At 35.5% G+C, this 27,466-nt stretch overlaps 2 protein-coding genes and 1 long non-coding RNA gene across 7 annotated transcripts in view; 2 read left to right on the top strand and 1 right to left on the bottom strand.

The window, feature by feature from the left end:
- Positions 1-19,220, bottom strand: part of LOC122711615 (rho guanine nucleotide exchange factor 17) — a 57,738-nt gene extending 38,518 nt beyond the window's left edge. For 4 of the 5 annotated variants that reach the window (XM_043930572.1, XM_043930574.1, XM_043930575.1 and 1 more), the window contains exons 1-5: positions 12,082-12,115; positions 7,924-8,104; positions 3,445-4,065; positions 2,091-2,327; positions 1,049-1,568 (exon numbers count right to left, since the gene is read on the bottom strand). In XM_043930572.1, the coding sequence (XP_043786507.1) occupies positions 1,049-1,568; positions 2,091-2,327; positions 3,445-4,065; positions 7,924-8,085 (1,540 nt within the window). In that variant the 5' untranslated portion in view covers positions 8,086-8,104; positions 12,082-12,115. Of the gene's footprint in view, positions 1-1,048; positions 1,569-2,090; positions 2,328-3,444; positions 4,066-7,923; positions 8,105-12,081; positions 12,116-18,556 lie in introns of those variants that run through there. The other variant, XM_043930573.1, reaches the window with a different exon arrangement.
- On the top strand, positions 3,906-5,894 carry LOC122711619. Its single transcript, XR_006346133.1, has 3 exons — positions 3,906-3,973; positions 5,091-5,222; positions 5,286-5,894. It is a non-coding gene; the product is annotated as an uncharacterized LOC122711619 (long non-coding RNA).
- A 6,209-nt stretch (positions 19,221-25,429) lies between the features above and the next one.
- LOC122711618 lies at positions 25,430-26,890 on the top strand. Its single transcript, XM_043930582.1, has 5 exons — positions 25,430-25,611; positions 25,680-25,779; positions 25,928-26,115; positions 26,206-26,256; positions 26,365-26,890. The coding sequence occupies exons 1-5, from the start codon at positions 25,525-25,527 to the stop codon at positions 26,446-26,448; spliced, it is 510 nt and encodes a 169-aa protein (XP_043786517.1). The 5' UTR covers positions 25,430-25,524; the 3' UTR covers positions 26,449-26,890.
- The last annotated feature ends 576 nt before the right edge of the window (positions 26,891-27,466 follow it).

Raw genomic sequence — 27,466 nt, 5'->3', positions numbered from 1 at the left:
GGATTAATAGAAAAATTCAAGAAAAGTATTGGCCAATCTTTAAGAATTCCTATTTAAGATTTTGAAAACTTTATACACACTCCATTGTGATAATAGAAAATTAATGCTTGCAAAGCTTTTACAGAAGTTCCAATATTCATTGAATCGAAGAAAATTTCTTCGAATCTACGAAGCAATAATGCTCCGGCAAAGAAGTAAAGCAGAACCTTTTATGGGTAGTGACTAGTAGAACCAGTTCCGAGCAGGTGAAGACCCGAAAAGATAAACACGGAAACAAAGTACAATGAATGCTTTGGAGTAACTGTTCTTACGGTCGCTTCTGCTCTCCCACTGCTACGCCCATTCAAATGCCTCTCGTAAATGCATAGATTCTACCGTTTCGTTTACGCTCATTTATAGCTGCGGTTGTGTGATAACTGCGAACAAAATCTACGAACCTATCATAATTAGAAGAAGTTTCATACTTCATACTATCAATTTTCTCATCGCGATTTTTTTGGTAAATTTGAAGAATAATAATAAGAAATTGAATGAGTTTGTCAATTTTTCTTAAACTTGCATATGTATTTCAAACCATAGAAAATCTTTTTAATAAATAACTTAGATTAATATAAGTTACGAAAATAAAACTTAATGATAATATTTAACGACAATATTCAAAGTATTTTTGTAATTCAAAAGATATTAATAATAATCTGCAAGAATCAGAGATATTTAATTGATCATTCAAATTCATTAATTGATCTCTTGTCTGTTTTTCTATCTTGATATAAATCCATGATAAAATTCATTCATATTATCCAGAATTGTTAAATTATTATCAATATCAGATATCAGAAATACAGCAAAGCTCCATTCATTGAAAATTTTAATTAGCATCCTAACCGTTCAATAGAATTCACTTATCTCGACGTAAAATCGTAGTAACTGTATAATTTTCGATTACACCAACTGTTTGTCCCCCAATGGATTTGTTTCCATTGTTTCAATCTTCTTGATAATAAAAAGTTTATTAAAAAAGAAAAAATTATTATTCAAAAGCAACTACCTTGATTGAAGTCCACCTGGCCAAAGGAAGCACTCCTGAACGGTGCACCGGCTCTATGAAACGTAAGCAGAGGTCCTCTGGGCTCCAATCTGGTGATTGCATCCCTGGCTTCACCCTCGTTCCCTTGACCGGAGGCGGTGTTCAAATTATCACACAAATCGTCCACACACGTACCACTATCCACCACCGAATCACTGTACTGTCTCAGGTGTTTCGCCGTGTCTGCACTGGCGTTCAGCTCGTTTTTTATGTCACTTACGTCACCACTGTTCCTATCATATTGCCTGAGCGACCGCGATCTCCTCGAGTCGGTGCACGTCTTCCTGTATGCATCGTTACTCGACTCACTGTAACACTCGTCACCGACACTGTCACTCCGGTTGAACGTCTTCGGCTGGTTGTGTTGCAATGGATATTGAGGATGTTGCTGGTTGCCCGAACCATGCCCGGTTCCCTCGCTGTACGTGTAACTTCGACAGGAAGGACGACCGTCGCAGCGACCGCATCCTTGATTCGTTGTCTAATTGAAAAATTATATTGATATTTTCAAATTACACGTTAAATGTTCTCTTTGAATTTCTCTGCGAATTAATATAATCGTTTTTCTAGCTCCTTTTGTAGTTGATATCCCGATATTGATCTTTTAGAGTATCAAGTTTTATAAGAAATAAACGAAGGCAGAAAATGTAGTATTTAATAATCTTAAAATTATCTATATATTTGTAAATCTTGAGATAAAATTTTTGCTCGTTTTCCATGAAGAAAGAACACGAGATTAATGTAATATTTCAGGGAAAAAATGCGATTTATATCTGCAAAGTTTGTGCGCACGAGTTTACGACTGCCATTTGGCACATATCAGCTAGCAAAGTTTTTCTTCAATTATCATGTTTCCGGAGTAAAATTAGAAATATCAAATCGGGGATTTCACTTCTTCGCGATTCTTAAAAATCCGCTGACGATCTATAAAAATCTTTGCAATTGGGAAACAAATTTTTGTATATGTTCGCTATATAAAAAAAGAAAAAAAGAAAGTCTTTACCTGAGGACAATTTTGAGAGGGTGATTGGTATCCACTCGGGGGTGGAGAGGATGCTTGAGTCCGCGAAGGTCTTCTGGGTGGTGGTACGGGGGCTGGTCCCTTGAGTTTCTCGGTGAGCTCTCGAAGGCGCTCGGCCTTTTCGCTCCGGGGGCCGGAAGAGGACTTTTTGCTACTTCCTCCTCCGCCCCCGCTCCATCGGAACCTGTGCAATCGGTCCACTGCTATCACTGCTGGTTCCTGCATAGATAAATCATCATAATTACAATTATTAAATTTACAAAACCTACTTCCTCTCAATATTCAAAAGATCGTATTCAAAATTATTTTTATAATTAATCTGAACTTTTCGAATACGATTTTTTGAATGTTCAGATTTCTGATCTTTCTCACGAGGTTTTTAAAGATCGTGCACTTGCGACGATCCAATTTTTGGATCGACCGTGCTGCGCAGCGTGCGTTGCCTCGTGCCTGCCGCGAGGGAAAAGACAGATGACGACCAAAATAGAATATCGTTCTTCGACTAGACACCTACGTATCGCACATACGAGTTTCCGATTCTCTAGGCCCGTCACTTTCCAAATCGATCCTAATTTTCCCTCTTTATCCTCGTTGGAATTCGGTCGAGACAAATTAACAGGTTGAACCGAGTTAACAGGTGAACCAGATTCAACAAAGACCAAGTTCTTGTCATTCGAAAATTAATCTGGCTTAAGCCAAGATTATCCGTGGTATCCGAGAATCGTCGAATTAATTTCCCTCGATCTCATATATCGTTCTCACTCCCTGACAGTTACAGGCCGACAGAAGAAGGAGATACACGTTGAACGGATATAGATAAAAGAAAAATGGAAGGAAATAAATAATAATCAATCCTCGCAATAGAGAGAGAGAGAGAGAGAGAGAGAGAGAGAGAGAGAGAGAGAGACCTTCCTCTCCCCATCTCCAGCCATTAAAAATACTACATCTCTACCACTTGTAACCCACCTCTCGAGCTTTGACACAAAGCGTCCTCCCAGGTCGAAGACACTTCGTCCCAAATTCCTACGAACCAGCTCACTCTTACGAAATCACAACAGTTTTTCTACAGCCTCCGAACCGCGTTCCTTGGATCCTCCAAAAATATCTTCCAAAAACCAACCACGAAATCTTCCATCACAGGTTTAATACACTCATCCTATCCACTAGATAGATCTAATCAATCTAATCAACAATTTCTCCCTTTATTCTATCCATACATACAATAGAAACACGAATCCAAAAAGAATGAAAAACGAGCAAAGGAAATCAAAACCGATAATTGATCTTCGATCATCTAATTTAACAAGATGTAGAAAAAAAAAGTTTCGCTAAATACCTGCAGCTTCAGCGTCTGATGCTTGGTCCACTGTGCTAGCTGTCGCGGTACCGAGACGGACTGCAGCGTCGGGACGGCGGTGGACGTGTTGAACGACGTGGAGGTGGATACCGACGGTACCGCCGCCGTTAGAGCCGCAGACGATTGTGCCTGATGGTGCTGTTGGCCAGTGCTGTTCCCCACCGACATTTGCAGCATCCCTCGGTTATTATTAGAGTTCACCAACGTCGGTTGCGCCGACGTCGTCGTTGGCGTCGTCAGCGTCGCCGGCTGTTCCACGCCGGCAACACGGCTGTTCGAAGACGTGGGAGGCCCAGGAAAAGGAGACTGTCCACAGCTAACTCCTCCACCGCCACCTCCAACTCCACCTACACCACCTCCGCCTGTTACGCACGGCGAGGACGAAGCAGCGATCGTCGTCGACGGCGGGACTCTCGGCAACGGCAGACGCGAACGTGGACCGATGCAACAGCAGTCCGCGATGCTCGTGCTCAGCTCGAGACCCGCTGAGTTCTCTGGACACCGATCGGTCAGTCTCTCGCGAGAGTCGCTCTCCCTGGAACTCCTCTTTCGACGCCTCTCCTGCGATTCTTCCCGCGAGTTCAATGGCGGCAGATTTTCCTGGAATTCAGAAATCGAGATCGATCGTTTTTTTTTTCTTTTCCTTTTTTCTGGATTTTATTCTAAATGAGCGATTTAGAGTGCGTGAAATCGTATTGGAACTATTTTAATATTTGTTGAGTGTTGTAAAATGTAAAATTAAAAGTAGATACTGTGAAAGATTTTTTTGGAATCTTTAAAAGAAAGTTTAATGGTAAATTTTTTTGAAACAGATCATATTTTTTTTGGGGTTTTTTGTTTTGTGAATTTGAATTTTTGTTCTGGATGATTTGGATATGATTTTTGAGATTTTACTGAAAGGATTGGAATTTGTAGAAATTTGAGAACGAATATGAAACGTATAGGTACTGTAATCTAAGAGTTTAATGACGACAGACTTTCTTGGAAGGGAACGATTATTAACGTTTCGATTTCTTTCGTTGAAAAATTTCTTTTGTCACTACTTTTTATAGAAGTGATTAAATTATTCTTAGATTTGTTAAGATTTATCACCTTCTTATAAGTATTTACAAGAATTATATTCCACGTTTGATTAAAATTTAATTGAATAGAATTCGAAAGAATTCACTGATTAAGTTTCAAGATGAAAAGACAATTCATATGTTAGTTTTATAACAAACATATGTAAACTTCGAAAATAGATTCCATAAAACTGCTGAATCTTTACATTGTCATATTACGTGTATTTTATAATCAGCAAGAAAGCAGCTACGCATATGTTTCATTAATGTGTATGAAATTTCCTTCACAATTAAATAATTCAAAATTTTATTCTTCAAGTATTTTCAAAAATATTAAAAACAATAAATAAAATTAATAATGGTAATAATTATAACGTTTAAACTTCGAAACATTTTATTTCAAACTTTACGTTTCAATATATAAGTAGAAAGAAATAATCTATGATGGTATTCGAAAGAAGACTTTAGGAAAGTCTTATCTTTAATTTGTAACGCACTATGAAAAATGGCGGCCTCTTGCGCATATAGACTAGAGCACTCCTTATACTCCTTTGTTTAATGCAGCACGAAAGCAGTGGAACAAATGGGACCGTAAAGCCTATGAAGTGGCTTCGTATATATATAAAGAGATTCAAAGACTGCTTCTTGTGATACCCTGTAAAACGAAACGTAGGAAGTAGAACCTGCTTATACAAGGTAATTTCACTTTGCCCATACGTACGAGGGAACGCCTAATTTAAATAATTTTTTCCCCTATAGATCACATTTTAACCTAGTTGGAAATGTTATGGTAAACGATCCCACGATTAAAGTGAAAAACAACATACGAAATTTATATTTTAATTATCCTAATTTTCCTTCAAACTTAACTTCGTTTATTTTCCATAGTTAAATTATCCTCCAACAAAATTGACATTCAACTACTGAACGAGACTTCGAAGAATAGATTTCTTGCATCGAGATATTTCAAAGTCTCTCTGAAATGTCACAGTCACTTCGTGATGATTATTCGCGTCATTTCACGCGGTTCAACTGATACACGTGCAAGAACGATTGCGGTAAAGAGGATAAGGGAGGTAGACAATGGCGTCGAGGCAAGGTGACGTTGTTTCTTCCCACGAACGAGCCCGGAGATAAACTCCTCTGAAATAGATCTCTGACTCTTGTGTGTATGCAACACGATGTACGGAAAGTATATATGCTGGAAAGTAGAACCCATCTAATCTCCTTTCTGGAAATCCTCCCGAGATACCGAGATACGTTCCGAAATGTCTGCTTCGATCTTTATTTTGACATTTTACGCTGCACGACTAAGAACGTGATACAGCGTAAAGATATTAAAAAGAAAGATAACGAACTACATATCGGAGGATCCATATTAAGCAATAATTCCGTAATAGAAATTTATTATATACAATAATACCGATATTTATACCAAAATATACGTATACAATGTAATAGGAAAAATTATTCGAATATGTCAGATTGAATTCGATATTTTCATTTCAAAAGTGAATATGAATTTAATTGTATGCAATATTTAAGGAATTTTGGGTTGTAAGTACTCTAATTTCATCTTTTTGTTTTGTTCTTTCTTTCAAGATATTGAAAAAAGTTATGAATTACAATTTGATATATTATGATATGAATTACAATTTGAAATATTTTTTATTTAAAGTATAAAAATATTAAAAAATTCATAAAATAGAATATATTTTATACTTTTATAGTTGTTATATTATAACCAGAATTTCTATTTTTAACAATATACTTTAGATTTGAGAATATCATTTATGATTTCAAGCATATATTATTATATTTCAAATTGTTAAAAAAAAAAAAAAAACATTCTCATTCTTCAAAATTCATAATACTAGAACTAATTAATTGTACGAAAAAAGAGAAATCGTCGAAGCTTATAAATCAAACGAACCAGGAACTTAAAAGTTTAATACCTCAAAAAGTATCCTCCGTACTTTTCACTATATAACTATACTAATTACTCAAAAAAAAAGAAAAAAAAAAAAAGAAAGAATCAAAGAAGAATTCTCGGAACTCGCTGCAAAGAAACGTAAAAATTTTACATCACAAAAAGTTAAGATCGGTTCTCAATCGTACTCGCGATGATCTATCGATGATCGAAGGACTTGGCAGACTCGTGTCAAGATTTTCATGTCGCTACGTGTGCTCGTATGATGTCAACGTGGAATATTATTCCGTTCTGACGAGGACAGTCAGCGCGAAGAAATAGGAAGAGGAAGAAAGAAGGAATAAGAAAAAAGGGGGATGGCTCGGATTCGAGTCACTGACTGGCGGCATTCTATTTGCGCGATCGCCTCTATATTTAGGATTTCCTACGTCTTCATTTTGCTCGCGTGAACAACGTTTCTTCTCTGTCGCGAATCCGTCGAAGGTCGTCACCGACGGCCAACGGAATTTGGATTCTTATTTGGCTGGACGCTGCGTCGGTCTCCTCGCGGGTTCCGCGTTAACCAATATAAAATCACGCTGGCAGCGGTACCGTGAAATTTCAAAAACTTTACATATCCTCCCCTTCGTGCCCCTCGATGACGCAGATCGAACAACAACATTTTCGACCGTGTTTGAACGACGCGAGCAATGAGGATTCGTAATAATGCCAGTATCGTGAAGTCTTAGATAATGTAAGTCTTGGATAATGAAAAATAATTGCACAAGTCATTCTATTATAATTATAAGGACCCTCGTTTATTTTGTTGTCGAATATTGTTCGATGTATCTTTGTGTGTATTTATAATTTTCTAAATTTATCAGGAAAAAATTGCGTAAAAATTTTGGAATCTATATACGGATATTTGGATATTTTGTAAAAATGTTAAAATATTCTGTAAATTTTTGCATATTTATAAATGAATAAACATCCGTGATACTAATAATAACAATTTACAAGCTCGTAAATTTTTTCACAGCGTATTCCAAACAAAATAGCTAAGTATACATTAATCTTTTCATCACGAAATAAATATGATAGTTCTAAACTTCCTGCTCCTCAAGTTGATGCTTAATTAACTTTAAAATTTCACGAATAATCTATATATTATGAAAATCAATTTGTAGCAGCAAATCGTTTAACTTTATCATACGAGATAAAATATTTTATTCATTAATATAGAATTTGTTGAAGAACGTAAAAGAATTAAAATCCAAATTCTCAATTTATGTATTTTAATTCCAAGAGATCTTCTTAAATCGAAGAATTTTCAACGATTATTTATTTCAAATACATCGCAATATTCTAATATATTTTCTTTATTACGAATTTGAAAAAAAAAGTTATGAAACGCGAGTGAATCTTGAAAAAAATTTAAAATAAATGGATAAACTATTAGAAGAAGGATTAAAAACGAAAGCTTTTTACCTGAGAAAGTCTGAGACCGTATCTGGTACCACCTAGAACCACGTATCCACCTCCGACACTTCCTCCTGTCATGGCTCTTGCTGCACCCCCAAGCCATCCTCCGAATCCACTTCCTCCTGCCTTCTCCGCTCCGCCACCCCCGTCTCCACCGACGCGGGGCATTCTTCATCCTCCCTTCACCCTGTACAAAAACGCCAGACAAATTACATTTTATTCTTCGCAAAGAATTCCATTTAACGTAGTAATTTTATTCTTTTTTTTTTTTTTTTCGTTAGATTAACAATCAAAGTCTTCATTATTTTAATAAAGAGTTTACGCTGGCAATGATCTTATTATGGTGCTTTTCCATCATGCTTTATGAACTCACGGACCACATAATGACGTAAGATAAACCTAAATTGTGTTTTGAGTAAATACACGGGCACGACTTTAACGTTTGATTCGACAGAAGAAACGAGCATAAATTTCGCGGCAACGCTCGACGTTTGACATGTATTTTTCTTTCTTTTTTCTTTTTTTTCTTTCCGTTTTTTTTTTTCTTTTATATATATGTCGATTAGAAATACGTACTCTATATTACAAAAATTTAAATTAAATTACTTTTTTATATTTAGCAAGGTACACACAGATACATAAATTTTAAATAATTATATGTTTCATCGATAATAACATCAGAAAATTTCACAAATCATTCATTTTCATCTCTTTCAATTGGCGGAGAAACGATTAAGCAGAACATGATTTCATTAAATGTATCAAATAAGTATTTCAACTCCTTATCGCTCTCTTCAAGCTTCACCATTATAAATTAACCACCATAGAACGAGACACGAGCAGTTTCGATAATATCGCGACTTAATGTTCATTTTATTCACAAATCAAACGTAATCAACTCGTAAACTTTTCTTCTCACGCAGATTGCAGTTGATTTACAGAATTATTCCGAAGATTTCACTGTGTGCATGCGCGCATACGACTTCCAGCAACTTTAATGGAACTTTCTCGCGAATTCACGGGAATTTCATTCAGTCAACGACGACGCGGCGTAAATAAATAAAATCGTTCTCCACAGTTATCAGGGAATGCGCAAACGTTCGCAGGAATTCAAGAAGCGGTGGTCGTGCGTGAGTGCGTGCGTGAGTGCGTACGCGGGTGCATGAATTCGCATAAGCGTATGTTATTTAATCAGATCTGTTTTCTGATTTAAGGAAAATTTAAGGAATATATGCCAGTTAATGAAATAATTCGATTTCTAAACTCGTATCAATATTTCTGAACTCGAAGATTCATTTTTTTAAAATAAGGTTTTAAAATGGCGATTAAAATGGTATTAAATTAATATTATGTTTTATTCTATTGTATAATAAGTATTTAATCGCATGAAGAAGGAATTTTCTAAATTTTAATTATATTCCAGGTATAATTTGCATAATAATGATTTCTATTTCATTTATAAAATTAACAATATAATTATGAAGTTAATCTATGTTTAGCCTTATATACGATTAATGTCAATCGGAAACTGACGTCATTATACCGTTACATCCGATTTAGGCAACACCGACAATTTCTGTACGAAAAAGGGAAGCATTTAACTTTACCAGAAATGGAAGCAATATTTATAACTGTAAAGACACATTGGAAGAAATATATACGTATGCTCTTTATCATTTTATAACTTTATCATAATAGGAAAGGAATATTTTAAATACTTGTCCTAAAAGCGAATGGAATTTTTCGTAATGATAATAATACATGTGGCCTCCCATAAATTATCCAACTATGAATTTATTATGATAATATTCGTTAAAACGAGTATTATAATTTGAACGAATAAATTAATCACGGGAGATTGAAAATTGCTAGTAGTTAATACATCAATGAACATATGAATAAATTGGAAATTCCAGATGTCCAACGGTTCTAATTTTGTAGTATTTACTTTGATACAATTTCAATTTATATTTATTCGTGAAATACGTAAGGATAATAATTGAAAATAATTTATTTTTATCATTGTGTTTTTTAATATGCATACTATTGATATGCAATAGATATTTTGTTTCTAATAATAACTTTAATATTTTATATAAATCGTAAATTTTAATATTTTACATTTGTTCATTCGCAATAGATGCAACGTTATTAAAAGTTATTATTAAAACAAATTAGCAAATTCTAATTTTCGAGCAAATATGATAAACGAATATACGTATAAAAGAATTTCAGTGCTGCATAATCATCGAAAAGCTGGCTCCCATCTAAACAGTATCACGGTGGAAGCTTTATGGTTGCAAATATTGGACGTTTATAAATACCTGTGTATGTCTTTTCTATTTCCGAATACTGAAGGCTAACTATATCAAAATGGTTCGCGCATCTTCTCAGTAAAGGGGCATTAAGAATCCATCATCAAACGCCAAATAATAATAGGGATAATAAATTCTCTCCATCCAATAGACTCTTCTCCATTGAAAACATCGTTCACGTACAAAGAAACGAGACACATTGTTTTTCGAACATTGAATTACGACGTTTTATTATCGCGAAAAAGCGATGATCGCATCGTTTCGCTTGCTTTATTCTATCGCGAATATATTACAGGTACAGTAATTTACGAAAGTATTGTATACAACTGTAAATAAAAATATTAACGATGGAAATAGATACAATGGAAATTTTGTTGAAAAGATGAAATGGATTCTTTTTTTATTTTTCCAATATAACTTTGCAATGACACGATATAAAGCAAAACTTTAAAAATAAAAAACTGTAAAAATATTTTCATTAAAAAATATAACTACTTAACGTGAAAAAATTCTAAAAGTTCGAAGATTTCATTTCATCAAATATATTTTGTTATCTCTTTTTATAATCGATTGTATTCTAATTATACAATTAAAACTAGAATTTTCAATTAAATGAATTTCCCTATAAAATATTCTTCGAATACTTTTGCGATTTACTGTACCTATTTGGTGTGTTACGATGAACGAGACGGTTAGATTTATACGACGATAAAAATCATTTCCGTTGTGCATTATTCGTGATATAAAAATGGGATTGATTTTTTTTTTTCAAATCAAAATGTATGCAAATTACCCTCGGGATTGGACAAGAATTTATGCACAGCCGTGGAATAGATTGAGGAATTAACGAGAAATATTTCGACGCATCACAAATTCTAGAGCCTATTCGATCCTCGTCTAATGTGTTTTCTGTCAGATAGCGGTGATAGAGTGACACTCAATTCCAGGAATGAATTATTTCATGCTTGTGCTCCCGACGGATGCCGAGTTCGATTCGAACGAATCTGATAAAGTTCACGATCGATAATGCGAATTTCGATTTGCAAAAGTCAATTATCTTTCAAAATAAGTCAATTTTCTGATGAATATCATGAGGAATATTGGGTACATTCTCGATATGTAAAATATGTATAGAAAGATATTCGAATGTGAAGAAATTACATTTTTATTATTTGTGGAGGAACCAATTTGAATTTATTTTTTTCGAGAGATTATTGTTTTATTAGTAGAATTTACAGTGTGTTAATAATAGCTCATAATTGAAATCGACAAATAATTGAAAAAGACAATTATAATCGAAATTTCACATTTTATAATATTAAGTGATAAGTGATGAATTATTTTTGCTTAACTGTTTAAATTATAGATATAGTCGTAGTTCACGTATTTTCAGGAATATGATTTATTATTGCCTGTCTCTGATTATTAATTATCCCAAATATCTAAATATATAAATAATCAAATATATAAATAAGATTGTTTAAATCTCATTCTAATTCGCAATCAATAATACTCAGGCAAATTAAAATTATACGATAAAAAATATTATAGGATTAGAATACGAAGTATAATCAAAATAAGTATAATTAAAACATTTAATTAATACTTATCTCAACATTTAATGTATCTAGGAGAATATTACAGATTAATTATTTCCAGTGTCGATAAATTTTTTCATTAAATATTACTCACAATTACCGGGAAATATTAAAAAACTTTTCCACATCACTCAACGAGAAACTTAGATTAAAAATCTCACTGATAAAACGAACCGAGAAAATACAATAAACAAAGAGAAAGAACCAATAATATCAACCGAATGAAAAGTTCTCGCAAGTAAGAATCCTACCGTTGGAAATGCAAATTTCTTTATGAACTTCTGCCGCGAGCGAGCCGATGCATTCCTCTCGAGAAAATGGTCGATTGGTCCACGGAAAGCGGCGTCTCTTTCACACAGCCCCGAGTCCAATTGGCCGGAACGAATTGAACTTGTGCCAGGGTCGCGCTGAGGTAAATAAAAAGAAGGCAAGGAAGCCAAAGATGCCTGGTGCGCGGCAGGATAGCCGAGGGCATTTTCTTTCGCTTTCTTTTCGTTCCTCGAACCAAGCACCCGCGATATTTTCGAATTCTGCGACCGCTCACCACCATTCTCCCACCTTATTCCAAGAAATTTTTATCTCGCTTCACGTCGGCACGTGGCTTTCGATATCGCGAATTTAAATCGATTCAAAAGGCGATAGTATATCGAAATCTTTAGGGAGGGGATAGATTTACACGTGTCTTTGGAAAAAATTCTTCTGTGAAATATAATTTTTGATTGAATAAATTTGAATAGCGTGTTATTTATGGAGTGTACGAATGATTTCAGATTCTTTGTATGATTAAAACGATGATATACAAAGGAAAAAGAATAATATTTTTTCGTTTTCAAGTGATGATTATATGAAAATTTTTCAAATATAAAATTCTTTATTGAATATACTATTGATAAATGATTATTATTACATGTGAAAGTAAACAAAAAATATACAATAAAATTCAATTTTTTCGAAAACTAATTTTTAGATGAAAAATATCTATATCTTTTGTTTATTTTTAGACGTAGAATTATCTTTTATCTAATCAACCAATTATTATTATATTATATATGTAAAAATGTTATTATTCTTTTTGCAATTTATTTTTACACGCTACAAAATCACCATTCGCTTTCTATACTATGATCTCGAGTACCTTGTTAATTCTTGTCTATTATTTTAAAAAATTACATCTACTACTCTAAACTACAAAGACTAAATCGATGAACCAACTTTCGCATATTTCAGTTGCATTCGATCTTCAAAAGCATACTTCCGCGAGACTATTTCAAAGCGAAAAATAAACAGAGAGATCGTTCTTCCTTCGTAAAATAGATCTCATAAAATCCATTGGACTAGCTAGAGAAAAAATTCGCGTAATAGACGGTGCACACAGAGTGAAGCATATCGAGCGCAGGTGGCACACTCGTTTATTGGCACTTTGCCCTGCCGTGATCTTCGTGCGGGGATCCAAACGCCGGATTTGGATGATTCAACGATCGAAGAGTGGTTTTCGCGCGCGACAAAGCGGCCTGGCACGCGGAAAATATACGAAGATTCCGAGGGGCAATGATATATGACGTAAATATTCGACGAGGGATGCGAAATATTTGTGCGTGTATATATATATATACTTTCTCATAAAGGATATCCATGAGAGATGCACCGACGTCAGAATTCCCGGTATAACAAGCAAAAATCCACGAGGGACAAAACACACCGTGAAAAATGATACCGTTCGTCGATCAAGCTTTTCTACGAACATTATCGTCAATCGAGCCCTCCTCGAATATAAGCTTCTATTTTCATTCGTCAGATTTCATAAGAAGAAGAAATAAAAAAAAAAAGAATGAGAGAGAGAGAGAGGTGTCAACCGTCTCGTCGAAGAGACGGCTAATTTTAATCCGACGATCTTTTGGAGAAGACCAAAAGTCTCTCTCTTTCTCTCTTGGCACATGAAGCCACGGTACGAATAAGGAAAGCGGCGAAGAAAAAGAGGCAACTGCATTCCGTTCAGGCGACGTTATTTGCACGAGAGGCGCAACGCGCGTCTCGGTGGTGCAAACAACCGATAAACATGCACGGTGCTTTGTCATCGCAATGTGGCAGAAACCGTCTCGTTCGGTTTATTTGCGAAACGATAAGCCGCCGCGCCGTTGCTGCGATCCATCCCGCCACTCTTTCGCCAAATATTCTTTTTCACATCTTCGGCCTCTTCGAGGAGAAGCGTTTGACACCGCGAAGAATCTTTTGAGCAACCGTTGAGCAATAAATGAGGCAGAAATCTTGAAACATCTATGATTTCGCGAACTCTTTTGGATTATTTCGCGTGAATTTTTCCTGACGTCTTTTTATTCAGATTTCGATAAAAGTAAATGTAATTTTAATTACATACATATAGATTATTTTTACTTGTTTTTGCCGAAATGATAAAATTGTACTAATCATAATTATATAACGATAGTCATAAAAATAGAAGGAATAATTATTGAAAAAAAGAAAAACGCGATTAACAGAAAGCAGAATTTCAATTTAGAATTCCTGGGAAATACCTTCGCTCGATTAAACAAAAATTTCGTTGCTAATAATCGTCTGCCAATTGCCAAGACGTCTTTCGAAGGAAATGATCAAACGGTGAAACTTCTGTTCGCGAAACCCCTTTTGTACTCTGTTTCGTGTCGAGGCATCTCTTTTCGGGGAAACGTTTCTAAAGATAGAGAGACACGTTCGAATTGCTCTTAACACGAACACGTCCAAGCACGGATCGTTCCTAAAGCTTGCCTCTATACAGAACTAATTTGTCGCGACGATTCGAGAATCGGGCAGATTCGCGTCAATCACGTTTAATTGTGGCCGAACATCTGCGCGACTGCACACGTAGCCAATTGTATCCAATGATAAACAATGAAATACACGCGAGATAAAGAGTCTCGCGTGCCTTTCCCTCGTTCGATCGATCGTTATCGCTTCGGCTGCTCTGAGAAACTCGTTCAATGTCGCTTATCGATGATAAACTAAAGTAATCCCCCCGTTCCATTAAAATTCTTTCTATTCCGCGTTTTCCCTTTGTAAATTATCGCCACAGATCGTTATCGTTTGTTCGATTGTTTGAACGAGTAAGTATAACACTTCGAATAATCGAAATCTCTGTGCTTTAAAGTTTCCTGAAAATTTACTGATTTTGAATGGAGACACGATATTAAACGCAATATATTTTTAAATTATCTAGCTCTTACATTTAGTATTTAATATTGCCATTCATTATATATCTATATATTTTGTCATTTATACTTATTATAGTTATTACCAGATAGTTCCTATTTAAACTCCAGTTTCTTAATCAGAAAAATTTAATTTTGCATAAAAATCCGCAGATTATTTATTACTTTTCCCTCTTTCTTTTTTATCATTTACAGTAAAATTATTATGCCAAATTATTTTCACTTTCCACGAAACACTCACCGTCCCAAAAAGTGCCAAATCTTACAACTATCGAAAATACACACCTATATTCATTCGTATTACGAGGAATCGCTAATATATAGTTTCACACTTCGACGAACATTCTACGTCCTCTATACCCCAGAATAAACACTCGCGGGCCCATGTCCACATAATCATCCGCCAGATGCGCTAAAGGGTTAAAGGCGCACGCCGCGAATAGCGAGGCCTACCTAGATTCCGAAGCGGAAAAATCTTTCATTTCACAATGCGAACGAGGAATCTGAATCAGAGATCACGGGGTCTATCGTCGAGCAATCGGGTCGATCACCCACGCATCGACGAAACGAATGGTCGAGAGAGGATTGGATTCGCTTACCGGTTAATCGAAATGGCCTCATCTCACGGCGATCCAACCGGCCAACACTGGATCTTTCGAGCTTCTTCTTAGATCTTGATGTCGCAGCGAGGACAAGGGCTCAAGGTCACGCGTTAACAGAGAGAGAAAGAGAAAGAGAGAGGAGGGACAGGCGTGGCGTACGCCGAAAACCTCTATTGTACACTGGCGGCCGAGGAAACAGAGGCGACAAGAGACCGAGAGGAACGAGTGGAGAGGATCGAAGAAACGCGGCCGGTTCGCGGATCAGGAATATGATGCCACCTTGGTGAAAGCCTCCGCGAAGAAGAGGCTCCCTTGCCGCACCGAGTGCCGCTCCCGCTAAGCGGAAGATTATCTAAATAGACTCCGTGCTACCAGGCAGAAGAGAGAGGGAGAACGGTGGCCGGGGAGAGAGAGGAAGCCGAAACGAGGTGGTATTTATACGTCGTGTCTTTTGGAGAGCCGGTGAATCCGCGACGAGGGACATCCCTAAGAGAGAGGGAAGGGGACAGAGGAATATCGCTCATTATCGTTTGTCGAACAGCTTCGAGACGTTTTCACAGATTTTGCTGATCGCTTGGTAAAAGCGAAGAATGAAAATTCGAACGAAAATGCGCGAAAGTTTAAGCGATAAGGGAGATTTTGCGCGGAGGAACCTGATAACGTGGATTGGTAGGGGTAAATGGAGGAGATACCACACACGGAGTGTACGAAAATGGAAGCAAAGCATAAACAGCCAATGACCTCTTACAGTCAAGCGACAATTTGGCCTCTATACACTTATAATTATTTTACTTTTCTTTAAATTGTATTATTATTTATCTAGGATTTTTTAAAAATTTATAAATTATCATTATATATACTTTTATAAACATTTTTTGACTAACTAAAAGCAACATATTTCTAATATTTCTCCTAATAATTATCGTACAGGTTATAACCTGTAAGAGCTGAACTAGTAGCTAAAGAAAATTGTAATTATCGTCGAGTAAATAAATTTGTAAGCGGGAAACTGGTTAAATATTCGTAATTGATAGATTATCGTTGATTCTTTTGGAAAAAAACAGAAGAGAGAGAAAAAAAAGAAAGAAAGAACGATCACATAAACGATACTGGACTTAGGTAAATTGATTCTTCACGCACGATTGAACAGGATACCGTGCTAACGATCATCGTGAAATAATTCTATACAGTATCTGGAATCCTATTACAATTTTCATTGCTCTAATGAAATTACCGATATTCGAAATAGATGTTCGAAATTCATGGAGGATGCAGTGTTCCCGTTGTATTATTTCCATACGACTTTCCGAATATAGAGAAAGAAATTTAGTACTCGGTAATTCGAGGTGAAAAATCTTGAACGAACATTTCCACACCTGTCTTGATACAGCTGCCAAAACCGATCGCTTGGTCTGAATTTCTCGGTCGATGACGCAACAGTGAACACAATCATCGAAAAAACACGACTTGTGGCATTTGTTGAGACAACAGCGGGATATAATGTACATATAAGAACGAAGGAATTTGATCTTATTTACGCTTGTCGTGCACGGAAGTCGAAGCAAGTATTACAGGTGAGTTTCGAAGAATTAAATCCTAAGGCAACAAATTACGAGAGATATATTCTAAAAATAATTATTTCCAATTCTTTTTTTTTTTTTCCTTTAAAGAGAAGAAAAATTATCAAATAAATACATTACAGCAAGAATTAAAAGCGTAGATCACTATATTCATTCCATCCAAATCAAATCCATGATACGATACTTAAAGAAAAATAGTTGTTCACAATTCAAATTCGAAATCCATTGCCCAATGAAACAATAATATCTGTAATAAAAATAAAAAATAAGATATTACACGATGTGTTTAAGAAAATTCGAAACGCAATGTTACGCAAGAAAGAGTCGATTGTCTCTCAAATTAAAAATAATTCAAAGTGAGAAAAGGGCACGTAAATCAAAACCAATCCCAGCTTTCAACTATCAAACTCTTTGGTGATTTATCGTGGCCACAATGATCTTCCTATGAAACGAGGAGAAAAAACGTGGCAGCGCCCCGTTACGGTTCATCTTAATGGGCCACGATGTTAGAGGGACACGAGGAGAAGACTGCACACGCATCCTCTCGATGCACAACCGACTTCTTTTCTCCCCCATAGGAGGAGACAATCGCGGCTAGGAACGGTTTAGGGCTTCCGGCATCGGCGAGATTACCGGCAAACTTCGACTTTCACCGATCGATAAAAAATCTCCATCTTTTCCGCTCGAACAACGGCGCGGGACGATCGAACATTATATTCATAAATAGCGGACCAACGTGCTTCCATTGTACTTTCTCGTGTGATTATCGTGTGGCCGAGGCTCCACGTTCCACGAAAGGATACGCTTCGTGATCCCGCTACATACAGAAGGAGGATACGAGATTTTAACAGGTGGAGGTATTTAGCTTAGGAACGATTGTTCAACGAGATCGGAGATTTTATTTGGCGAATCGAGCGTTGTTGAATTATGTATCGAGCGAGTTGTTGGTTGAATGTTCGATCGATTTTCGTTATTGACGTTTCGTTTTTCGGGGAAGAATTATCTATGGGGATAATTCTAGCGAATGATCCATTTTAAATATTCTTTATTTTCATGATTGATTTGTTTTGATTCTCCTTAAATATTGAATAGTTAATATAAATCTGTCAAATAGTGAAATAGTTTCTCGAATTCTACGCACAAACTTCATAAACTTGACTCGATTTTCAATTTTATTCACGCTTTCCAAGATATCAAAAATATCAGCTCATCAAACACAACTTGTTAAATACATACGATTAATATACGACAAATATAGAGATATCAAAAGGAAATATTTGTATATTTAATAAATCTTCTGATTAAGATTGGAACGATCGTGTATGTATATATATTTATACTTACTCCTGCAAGGGTTCGAAAACTCTTTCCTGGATGCCATCCACGTAATTCCGCTCGAGAAAGTATTCCCGTTCGATCGCCGTGCAGATATCCATAACAAGTACTTCCTCGGCCGGATGATATTTTCGTTCACGTGGAATTATCATCGACACCTTTCCACCGTGTGATAACACGCAAGAAATCACAACTCGCACTTCGAAACAGAAATTTTCCTCGCCGATAAACCTGTCCTCGTCGTGGCGCTTCTCGCTTTCGAACGATCGTTAAATCGACGTCGTTCGATCCTGCACATTACTCGGGATCGACGAGCAATAAACGTTCCACACAAAATCTAGATGTTCCACTTCTGCCTTCACTCTGTTCGTTTTTCTTTTTTTCTTCTTTTTTTTGTTTTTAATCTCCTTCTAAACCGATTTCCGTTTCGAATCGATCGAAAAGAGACATTGGACTGGCTCCAATTAGACGGTCGACCGTGATCGAAACGTTTATTGAAAATCTTTAGAGCCCAGATTCCAGATTTCTCTACGCACGTTAGCCTGCCTTATCGTTGGCGAGATAATATTATCGTAATATCGTGTTTTTTATTTCTTAGATCGCGAACGATAAACAAATTTTCGTACGCACGAAACGTCTCTCTGTCCTCGTTTCCTCGGGCCGCTAGTTTCAGAGAGGTAATCTTAAAGTCAATGTGACTAGATTAGCAGATCACGAATCGGTTTTTTGCACCGGTCGATCGACACACACACGGATATACTCACAGAGAGATATATATGCACGCGCGTATATGTGTTCACACAACACGTACAACAGGTATCAACTCGAAGGCATTCTTCACGATTCTTCGAGCGCGCGCGAGATCGCTTTTCACTCCGCTCTTAATTAATCACGAATGCACTGGGGGATTAAGCGCACGGAATGCGCGACGGCTACCATCCACTTTCACTCGAGCTCGACTTTTTTTCTTTTTTCTTTTCCCACAAGATGGATTTTCGGCGGCTCGTTAACCGACCGAATCCGAGAATCAAGAACGTCGAGAACGTCGTCGACGCGCACACCACCGATTATAAATAATTTCTTTCTTCTTTTCCCTTCCACTTGGCTCCGCCACCTTTATCTTAATCGTATATACGTAGGTGCACGCGTATCGCTTTTATCAGCTCACGACAGAGAAACGACACCGTGAACGTTTTGATTTGCCTGTGGAGGAGAGCTCGGGCTCGCCCCCTCGCCGCAATGGGAACATTAATCTCGTCCACTTACCGGACGAGAGGAATTGTATTCCGTAACAGTAGCATATTAAAAGATGCTAATGCGAACCACTTAAACCAGTTTCGCCGAGAAAACCGACCGTCTCTTTCGTACCGATTAATCGATTAATTGGCCGAGCACGAGAGCGGCGAACAGAATCTCTCGGCCAATCGGCGAAGAACGAAATGTCTGCTTTCCCCTGTTTCCCAAACGTTCGAGCTTTCCTTCCTTCCCTCCCCTTGAAAGCTTTCAATTTCTAACGTGCATCATCGGTCGATCATCGTCCTCTAAACCGCTTAACCTCTCGTTCCTTCCAGTTCCTTAAATTCCTCGAGTGCACATGTACTTGCTTACGAATCCCCGCGTAGAAGGATTCGATTCGCGAAAAAAAAGAAGCACGACACCGCCAGAAAAAGAAAAGAAAAAAACTCGCAGGATTCTTCGAAACGCAAACGAAACGAATCGCACAACAATCGTAGTTTTTTTTTATCCAAAATCTTCAAACCGATCCATCCAGAGGAAATGGTGTAAATCTTACAACACTGATAGTAGAAATCATCACCAGTATCGCGTATACATTTCTCGACCCGGTGTGCACGAATCCAGGAAAATCCACACGCACACATGAGCGCGCACACGCACGCATGCATACACACACACACATACACAGACACACACCAAAGATCTTGATCTATCGTGTTCCACCACGAGCGAATCGAGTTCCACGAGTGTCCACCGTGTCCACACCAGGTTTAATTAACGATCGTTGGAGGAATGGAACGGAATACCAACGGCGACGACGGCCAAGTGCGCTCCACGGATCCAGACGTTGGGACCGCTCGGCGACGCTCAACCGTTCTGGTGTAATCGAGGCGATATACACACGGCCGATGCGGTTTCACGGCAGGGAAAGAGAAGGAGTGACTGGGCGAGACAGAGAGCGAAAGAAAGAGAGAAGGAAAGAAGGAGAAAGAGAGAGAGAGAGAGAGAGAGAGAGAGAGAGAGAGAGAGAGAGAAAGAGAGAGAGGGTTTACATCAGATCAGCCGAGACACGCTGCACGTTTCACAGCCGAGACGACAGACCGATCGAGAACGTATCTCCGGTGGGCCGGCAGAGCACCTCGACGACGAGTTGGAGGCCGACAAATCGGTGCACGGATCCAGCTGGGCACCACGAAGCTGGCCCGATTCGACACGAGAGACCATGGCGTATATGCACGAGCCGAGCCACGGCACGAACCGGTGCGAAGGAAACCTTCGAGTCGTCACGAGAGAGTATGCGAGAGAGACCCGAACGGGGCCCAATCTCACTAGAGGGGACCTCTATAGCGCCTTTCCCCTAACTCCGACCGTGTGCGCACACCATGTTGGAATTTTCTTCTTGTTCGCGTTCTCCTCCGCCTTTTTTAATCACCTTCCTGTCCAAGCTTCGCTGCTTCTTTGAAAATATCTCTTTGTTATCCTCGAAGCGATCGATTCGATGTCGAGGATTCGATTCGACGATTTGAAACGAGGGTGAATTCGTTTTGTATCGTTTGATTTTGATTTATGGAGTAGAAATATTGGTCGAATGATAATTTTTCGGTAATTTTTCAACGGATTACGCGTGTTTTATGTTCTTACTTTTGGAAAATTGTTTGCTATATCGTGTATTGTAAGATCTTGGGCTCCGTCTTTTGGCGGGAATGAATTTAAAATTCAAGCGTGTTATCGACGCGATATATGGATCGATGTGTTATACGGTGTGTTTTTTCACCGTGTGTTTATTATAATTCTCGGTTGTGGCGATGTTACCTGATCGACGAGGCGAGCTTGCACGGTGTCCGGAATAACAGAGGATGAAATAGCAGAGCAAAGTAACGCGAATTCGTCGACACAAAAGGAGTCGACTATATCGCGTTTCCGATAACTCTGATAGCTTCGTACATGAATTAGTTTGCCGGGCGGTATAAACATTCTATCGTTTCAAGAATGGTGATTCTAACAATCATCTCTATTTCCATTACAAAGCGAATCGAGAATCGATCTGGAACAACTTTAAATAAAGAAATTGCATCCGTCTTCTTCTTCTTTTATTCATGATCTTCTTTGGGAATAAATTTTCGATCCCCAAATTGTTGGGATTGCACGCGGTTAATTTTAAATCGGTTGAATGATGTTATAGCTTTTCTTCAAACGCAAAGTTGTTCCAACAACTTTTTGTTCGGCCAATTCCTTTCCTGCAATCCGTGCCGCGTTAAACGAGCCTTCAAAAGCGAAATACACGAAATTTAATTGCAGTATGGTAATTCATTTTGTACACGCGTAACATTTTACTCTTGATATTTAAAAAATTCTATTTAAAATAAATTTCTAATTTTACTCGTCGCCTTATTTCTTTTCTCGATATTTTCCATAAAACTTTTTTCGTTTTTATCCCGTAAGCGCGTAAGTAATATTTTTCATTACGTGCGCAAAACTTTGGTCCCGAATCAAAGATAAATCATGGTTGAATAATTAAGAATAAAATTTGTTTTACTTCTTTCGTTTTGCACATTTCTTAATAAATTTTTCTACAGAAAACTCATGCTCCTGTTTCTCTTGCTCAAAGTTAATTTTTTTTTTTTTCTACAAATTAAACGTATGCGTTTCATTGTAAATGAAAACGATCATGAATATTCAAATTGAACGCAAAATCTTATGTCTCTTCCTTACAATTACAACAGAGACGATGCATCGATTTATTATCCCTTGATTTTCTATAAGCATGGATAAAGTCACGTGCAGGTTGCTCATTTAAAATCTGTTGGTGTTGCGTTCACTAACTGCGTAAAGACGATGCCACGAGACTTACCATTCACGAAGTTGGGATGTAGCTTCAAGAATGGAAACGGCGGCAACGTTGTGCGCGATGCTTTCGAACAGGCATCTAAATTGAGAGCCAGTTTAAAGCTAATTTATACTTACGCTAAGGTTAAGATGAACTGTCACATTATAATTTTCGAGACAAACATTAATCTTCTTTTTGGTGTCTCGCAAACATCACAAGAACGTACGATGAATCTGTAAATGTCTTCAAGGTCTTCTCTTTATATCATCAATTCGCGCGAAACGAAGGAACGAAGGAATCTCAGAAATTTTTAATCTAATATTCTTTCTTTCACAGATCGTACAATCTCTAACTAAAAAAATTTCTCTTACAGTATACAATTTAATTAGAGAATAAAAATCACTTGTTATTGTACGATCGCTTTCTTCTAAATTGTCAAGAAACCAACATGATAGCGAATTAATCTCAGAAAATGATTAAAATGGACAGTTGAAGGAAGTAGAACAGAGAATTTTGATGATCCAACTGAGTAGCCTCTTATATATTCATACTTACTTATATTTATAGCTTTTGGTCTAGACTAAACTCCTTGAGTCAGTGCGAGACTCATCCGTCTAGAACTAGATGGATAACTATTATATTACTATAAAGAATTACATATATCCACTGTTTTTATTCTTTCTATACGTCAACATAGCGATCCTCTTCCCTCGAGAGACCAGCAAAGGATGCAATATTCACGATCCCCTTGACATTAGATACACCTACAATAACGAGTCGTAACACGTACTCGCAGATCGAGTGCCAACTATGGTATAAATTCTTCTCGTTACAGTAGCTCTGATCGAAGATACTATTACTCCTATATTATTCTTGAAATTAATCCACTTGTAATATATATTCAACGATTGTTTGATATATATTTCATTATTTCGTACGATTATTTCATATATTTATTGAATAATATATTTCATATATTATTTCATAAGTTATTCTCAATACAAAATTGTATATATGTAAGTGCGAATAAAAGAAAAATACGATAATTTATGTTGGAATTATACAATTATGTTGATACACAATTGAATTACGATATTTCGTTACGCAATCGAAATACGAAGACTACGATCATCTCGTTCTCCCCGAGATGAATACCTCGTCCATTACGCAGTACGCTATTGTGTTCGATGACTATAGGAATTTAAAAGGCTCGTGCGAGTTCTACAACGTTCCATTGAATCGTGGACCTCCTGATATTCCGTTATTAGTGAACGAATCGAAGAAATTACCGAACACGTATCGTTTAAAACATCAAACGAGCGCTTGTTTGCAATGCCTCTATCATTTAAATGGAACGAGTTATATATTTTGATAAGCATTTACATACCTATACATGCTGAGCCATAGGCTACGAAAATTAATTGGCAAATAGATTTCAATGTTTCACAGTCTCTTGACATTATTATTGCGCCTATAACTTCGTTGGTTCATGAGTTTCGTCGTTCATAATATTCGGTGTATAACCGATTAAGTGAAAGCTTCCTGTCGTTGCACCAACCTTAACATTTGGCGTAATCAAAGGCTATCGGTTCTTTTTTTCTTCACGACTGTATTATCAGTCACAGATCTTATCTGGTTTCAGGCAGTTTATTTACATTTGTGGTACCAAAATGGCTGCTCGCCGCGGAAACCGCATCCAAGTAATTCGAAACCATTGAACTACATTTTCCACGGGTTAATCACCGACAATGCTCGATTCTTGGTAATATGCATATTAACTTCGATACTTTTGCATTGTCAAGCGCGTTAAAGATGCTATTCTTTCATCGTTAACTGCTATCAATGGTTGCGAAACGCGTAACATTTTATTCGTTGTTTGTTATAAAAACTATCATAAAAAAATTATTAGTCTTAAAATTATAAATTCTTTATTGTATATATTTTTTTAAATAATAAATTAAGAAGTATTTAGAATGAAATTCAGTGAAAAGTGTGTTCATATTGTTAAGAGAAAATTTTGTTCTTCATTTGTTTTTATTTTTCTTTATGTTCCTTTGTTAATAAATATTTCTAAATAGTTTCTAATTAATTTATTTTTTTTAATTGTGTTAAACTCATTTGTAATAAAAACAAAAACTAAAAAAAATATATATATATTTCGTCAGATTACTTTTGACTTTATTGAAAGAGCCGCCATAATAGTCATTTTAGTGGAGGGAATGTGAACGACACCATTAATAGTATACTTTGTGTCGCTATATATTCACTGTATGTTAAACATAATATAAAATATTTGAATTATTTCGATAGAATCAATTCAATAAAATAATAAATTTCTTTAATAAATATGAATAATCTGCAAAATTAAATAAGTCAAGAGATATCTGATAACCAATCACATATAGTAAAAGAAATTGAATAAACTAAACTAAATGAATAATTGTATATTATTATGAATAATATACAATTATAAAAATAACAATCAAAATACAAATTTTAACATAATTTGCATGAATTTGTAGACAATACATTAATTCAATTTAAGATGTATGTTTGAACTTGTTCTGGACAAGTTTTCTTCAATTGTTTTCAATATTTCAATATTTTAATATTGAATAATGTTTTTTTTTTGTTGTATAATTTAAAATATATTAATGTATTATATATATTTAAAATGAAACTTGAATTTTGAAATGAATTTAAAAAATATATTATATTTTCTTAAATTTATTCCCTAGCATTTTTTCTAGTTTTATAGGATTTGTATGTTGGTACACCTTTTATGTGTCGACGCCCAAGCGTTACACTAATAACAACAAGTAGGTGTATTTACGAGTTAGATCATCCACATTTTTTAATAGCTAATGAACGTGACAAATAGTTATTGCATGTGAATTTTTATTTTAACAAAGCCATGACAATTTTGGAAACCTGTTGGTCACCATTTGTTTGGACCAATAATATCAAGACAGGATGTAAAGCTATTGCCTTTTATACAATTGTACGTATTTTTTAATTAAATATAACTTATATTTTATTATAATTTAATTTATGTATATTTTGTTTCAGGCTATTAGTATAGTATCTATTACATTAATTTCCTATCAATTAAATGGAGGTGATTCAACTCAATTGTATAATCCTCTTTTTGAGGCTGATGTTAGAGGATGTAAGTAATATAAGATTGTATAATTGATAATTATATATATTCATATATATTCATATATATTCATATATATTCGTATATATTCATATATATTCATATATATTCATATATATTCAAATATATTCAAATATTCTATATTTTTTTTTTTTAGCAATGCAAGTTGTGGGAGGATTTTTCATCTTTTACTTTAGTCTCCTGATTATATCAGGTGGTTTGATGATACATGGAATAAAAGAAGGAATAAGAGGATGGTTACTTCCTTGGCTTGTATTATGGTTTCTTGTATGTTTATTTCAATTAGTTTTTGGACTTTGGCTTATAGGAGGATATTATATTTACGTAAGTTTCTCATATTTTATAAATACTTATAAATATTCTATATTATTTTATATATTTTATAGTTCATATTTTTTAATATTATATTTGCAGCTAGATGCAACATTTGCAGCAATGTGCATTTGGTTGTGGATGTCGTATAATGTATGTATAATATAATTTATTTCTTACATTCTTTTATCTATTAATGTATTTACATTGTATGTAATTACATTAATAATAATAATATCATAAAATTGAATATGTTTTTAGATCTACTGTTGGTTAGTAGTACTATCGATGTACAAAATTTTTGAGGAACTGCAATCTCCAAATATAGAACTTCTATGGCCTTAAATAGCTACATAATACTAATTATAAGATGTAGAATACATTGATTGACACCAAAGTAAGATACAGTGTCTTATAAAGATATATCTATAATTTTCTACTTTGTATATTATTTTTCATAGAAAGTGTTTATTCAAAGAAATATTTAAAATAATTTAAATCAAACTAAAACCATACCATGTGTTCATTTTGAACATGATTATTTATTTTGATACATTTAGTATTATAAATATTGTGAACATATAAGTACCATACTTAGTGTCAGTAATGTACAATTAGTTCGATGCCTTGAAAGTTTATAACTTTCACATTTTAACAAAAGACTGATAATGGTCTAAGGATTCCATCCAGATTTCAAAAAATAATTTTGAAATTTATTGATAGAAATATATAATAAAATTTTATTGGTTGCTTTACACGACCAACAAAAATGTAATATTTGTAACGAATAGAAACATTTATTATAAATTTTTATATAACATTATACATTTATAAAAAAATTGTAATATTTTGATATGAATAAAAAAATATAGAATACCTGTATTTCTTACATTAAAGATTAATATATATTTTAATTCTAATTTAAATATATATTTTAGTTAAAAAGAAATCACAAAAGAATGTATATTGACATTTCGTATCGTATCTGTAATGGCGGACCAAGTAAACAAAGAGAGCAAACATAAAGAGAAAGATAGAGATAGAAAAAATCGTACAACTAGCGCCATCTCTTGAGTACTGCAGCAAATGAAATATAAAAAGGATAGAAGATATTTAAAAAGAGATAGAGATAAAGATAGAACAAAATCGTACAACTAGCGCCATCTCTTGAGTACCGCAGAAAATGAAATATAAAAAGAATAGAAGATATTTAAAAAGAGATAGACATAAAGATAGAACAAAATCGTACAACTAGCGCCATCTCTTGAGTACCGCAGCAAATGAAATATAAAAAGGATAGAAGATATTAAAAAAGAGATAGAGATAGAGAAAATCGTACAACTAGCGCCATCTCTTGAGTTCC

The sequence above is a fragment of the Apis laboriosa genome, unplaced genomic scaffold (genome assembly GCF_014066325.1).
Source record: "Apis laboriosa isolate Shangri-la unplaced genomic scaffold, ASM1406632v1 scaffold174_cov162, whole genome shotgun sequence".
Classification (NCBI taxonomy): domain Eukaryota; kingdom Metazoa; phylum Arthropoda; class Insecta; order Hymenoptera; family Apidae; genus Apis; species Apis laboriosa.
This window is presented reverse-complemented; position numbering and strand designations above follow the sequence as displayed.

What these genes read in the sequence shown, in the direction of transcription:
- LOC122711618 (XM_043930582.1), top strand. Translation starts at nt 25,525, where the DNA reads ATGACAATTTTGGAAACCTGTTGGTCACCATTTGTTTGGACCAATAAT. An exon ending in CTATTGCCTTTTATACAATT is followed by an intron (nt 25,612 to 25,679) that starts GTACGTATTTTT and finishes ATTTTGTTTCAG; the next exon opens with GCTATTAGTATAGTATCTAT. An exon ending in GGTTGTGGATGTCGTATAAT is followed by an intron (nt 26,257 to 26,364) that starts GTATGTATAATA and finishes ATATGTTTTTAG; the next exon opens with ATCTACTGTTGGTTAGTAGT.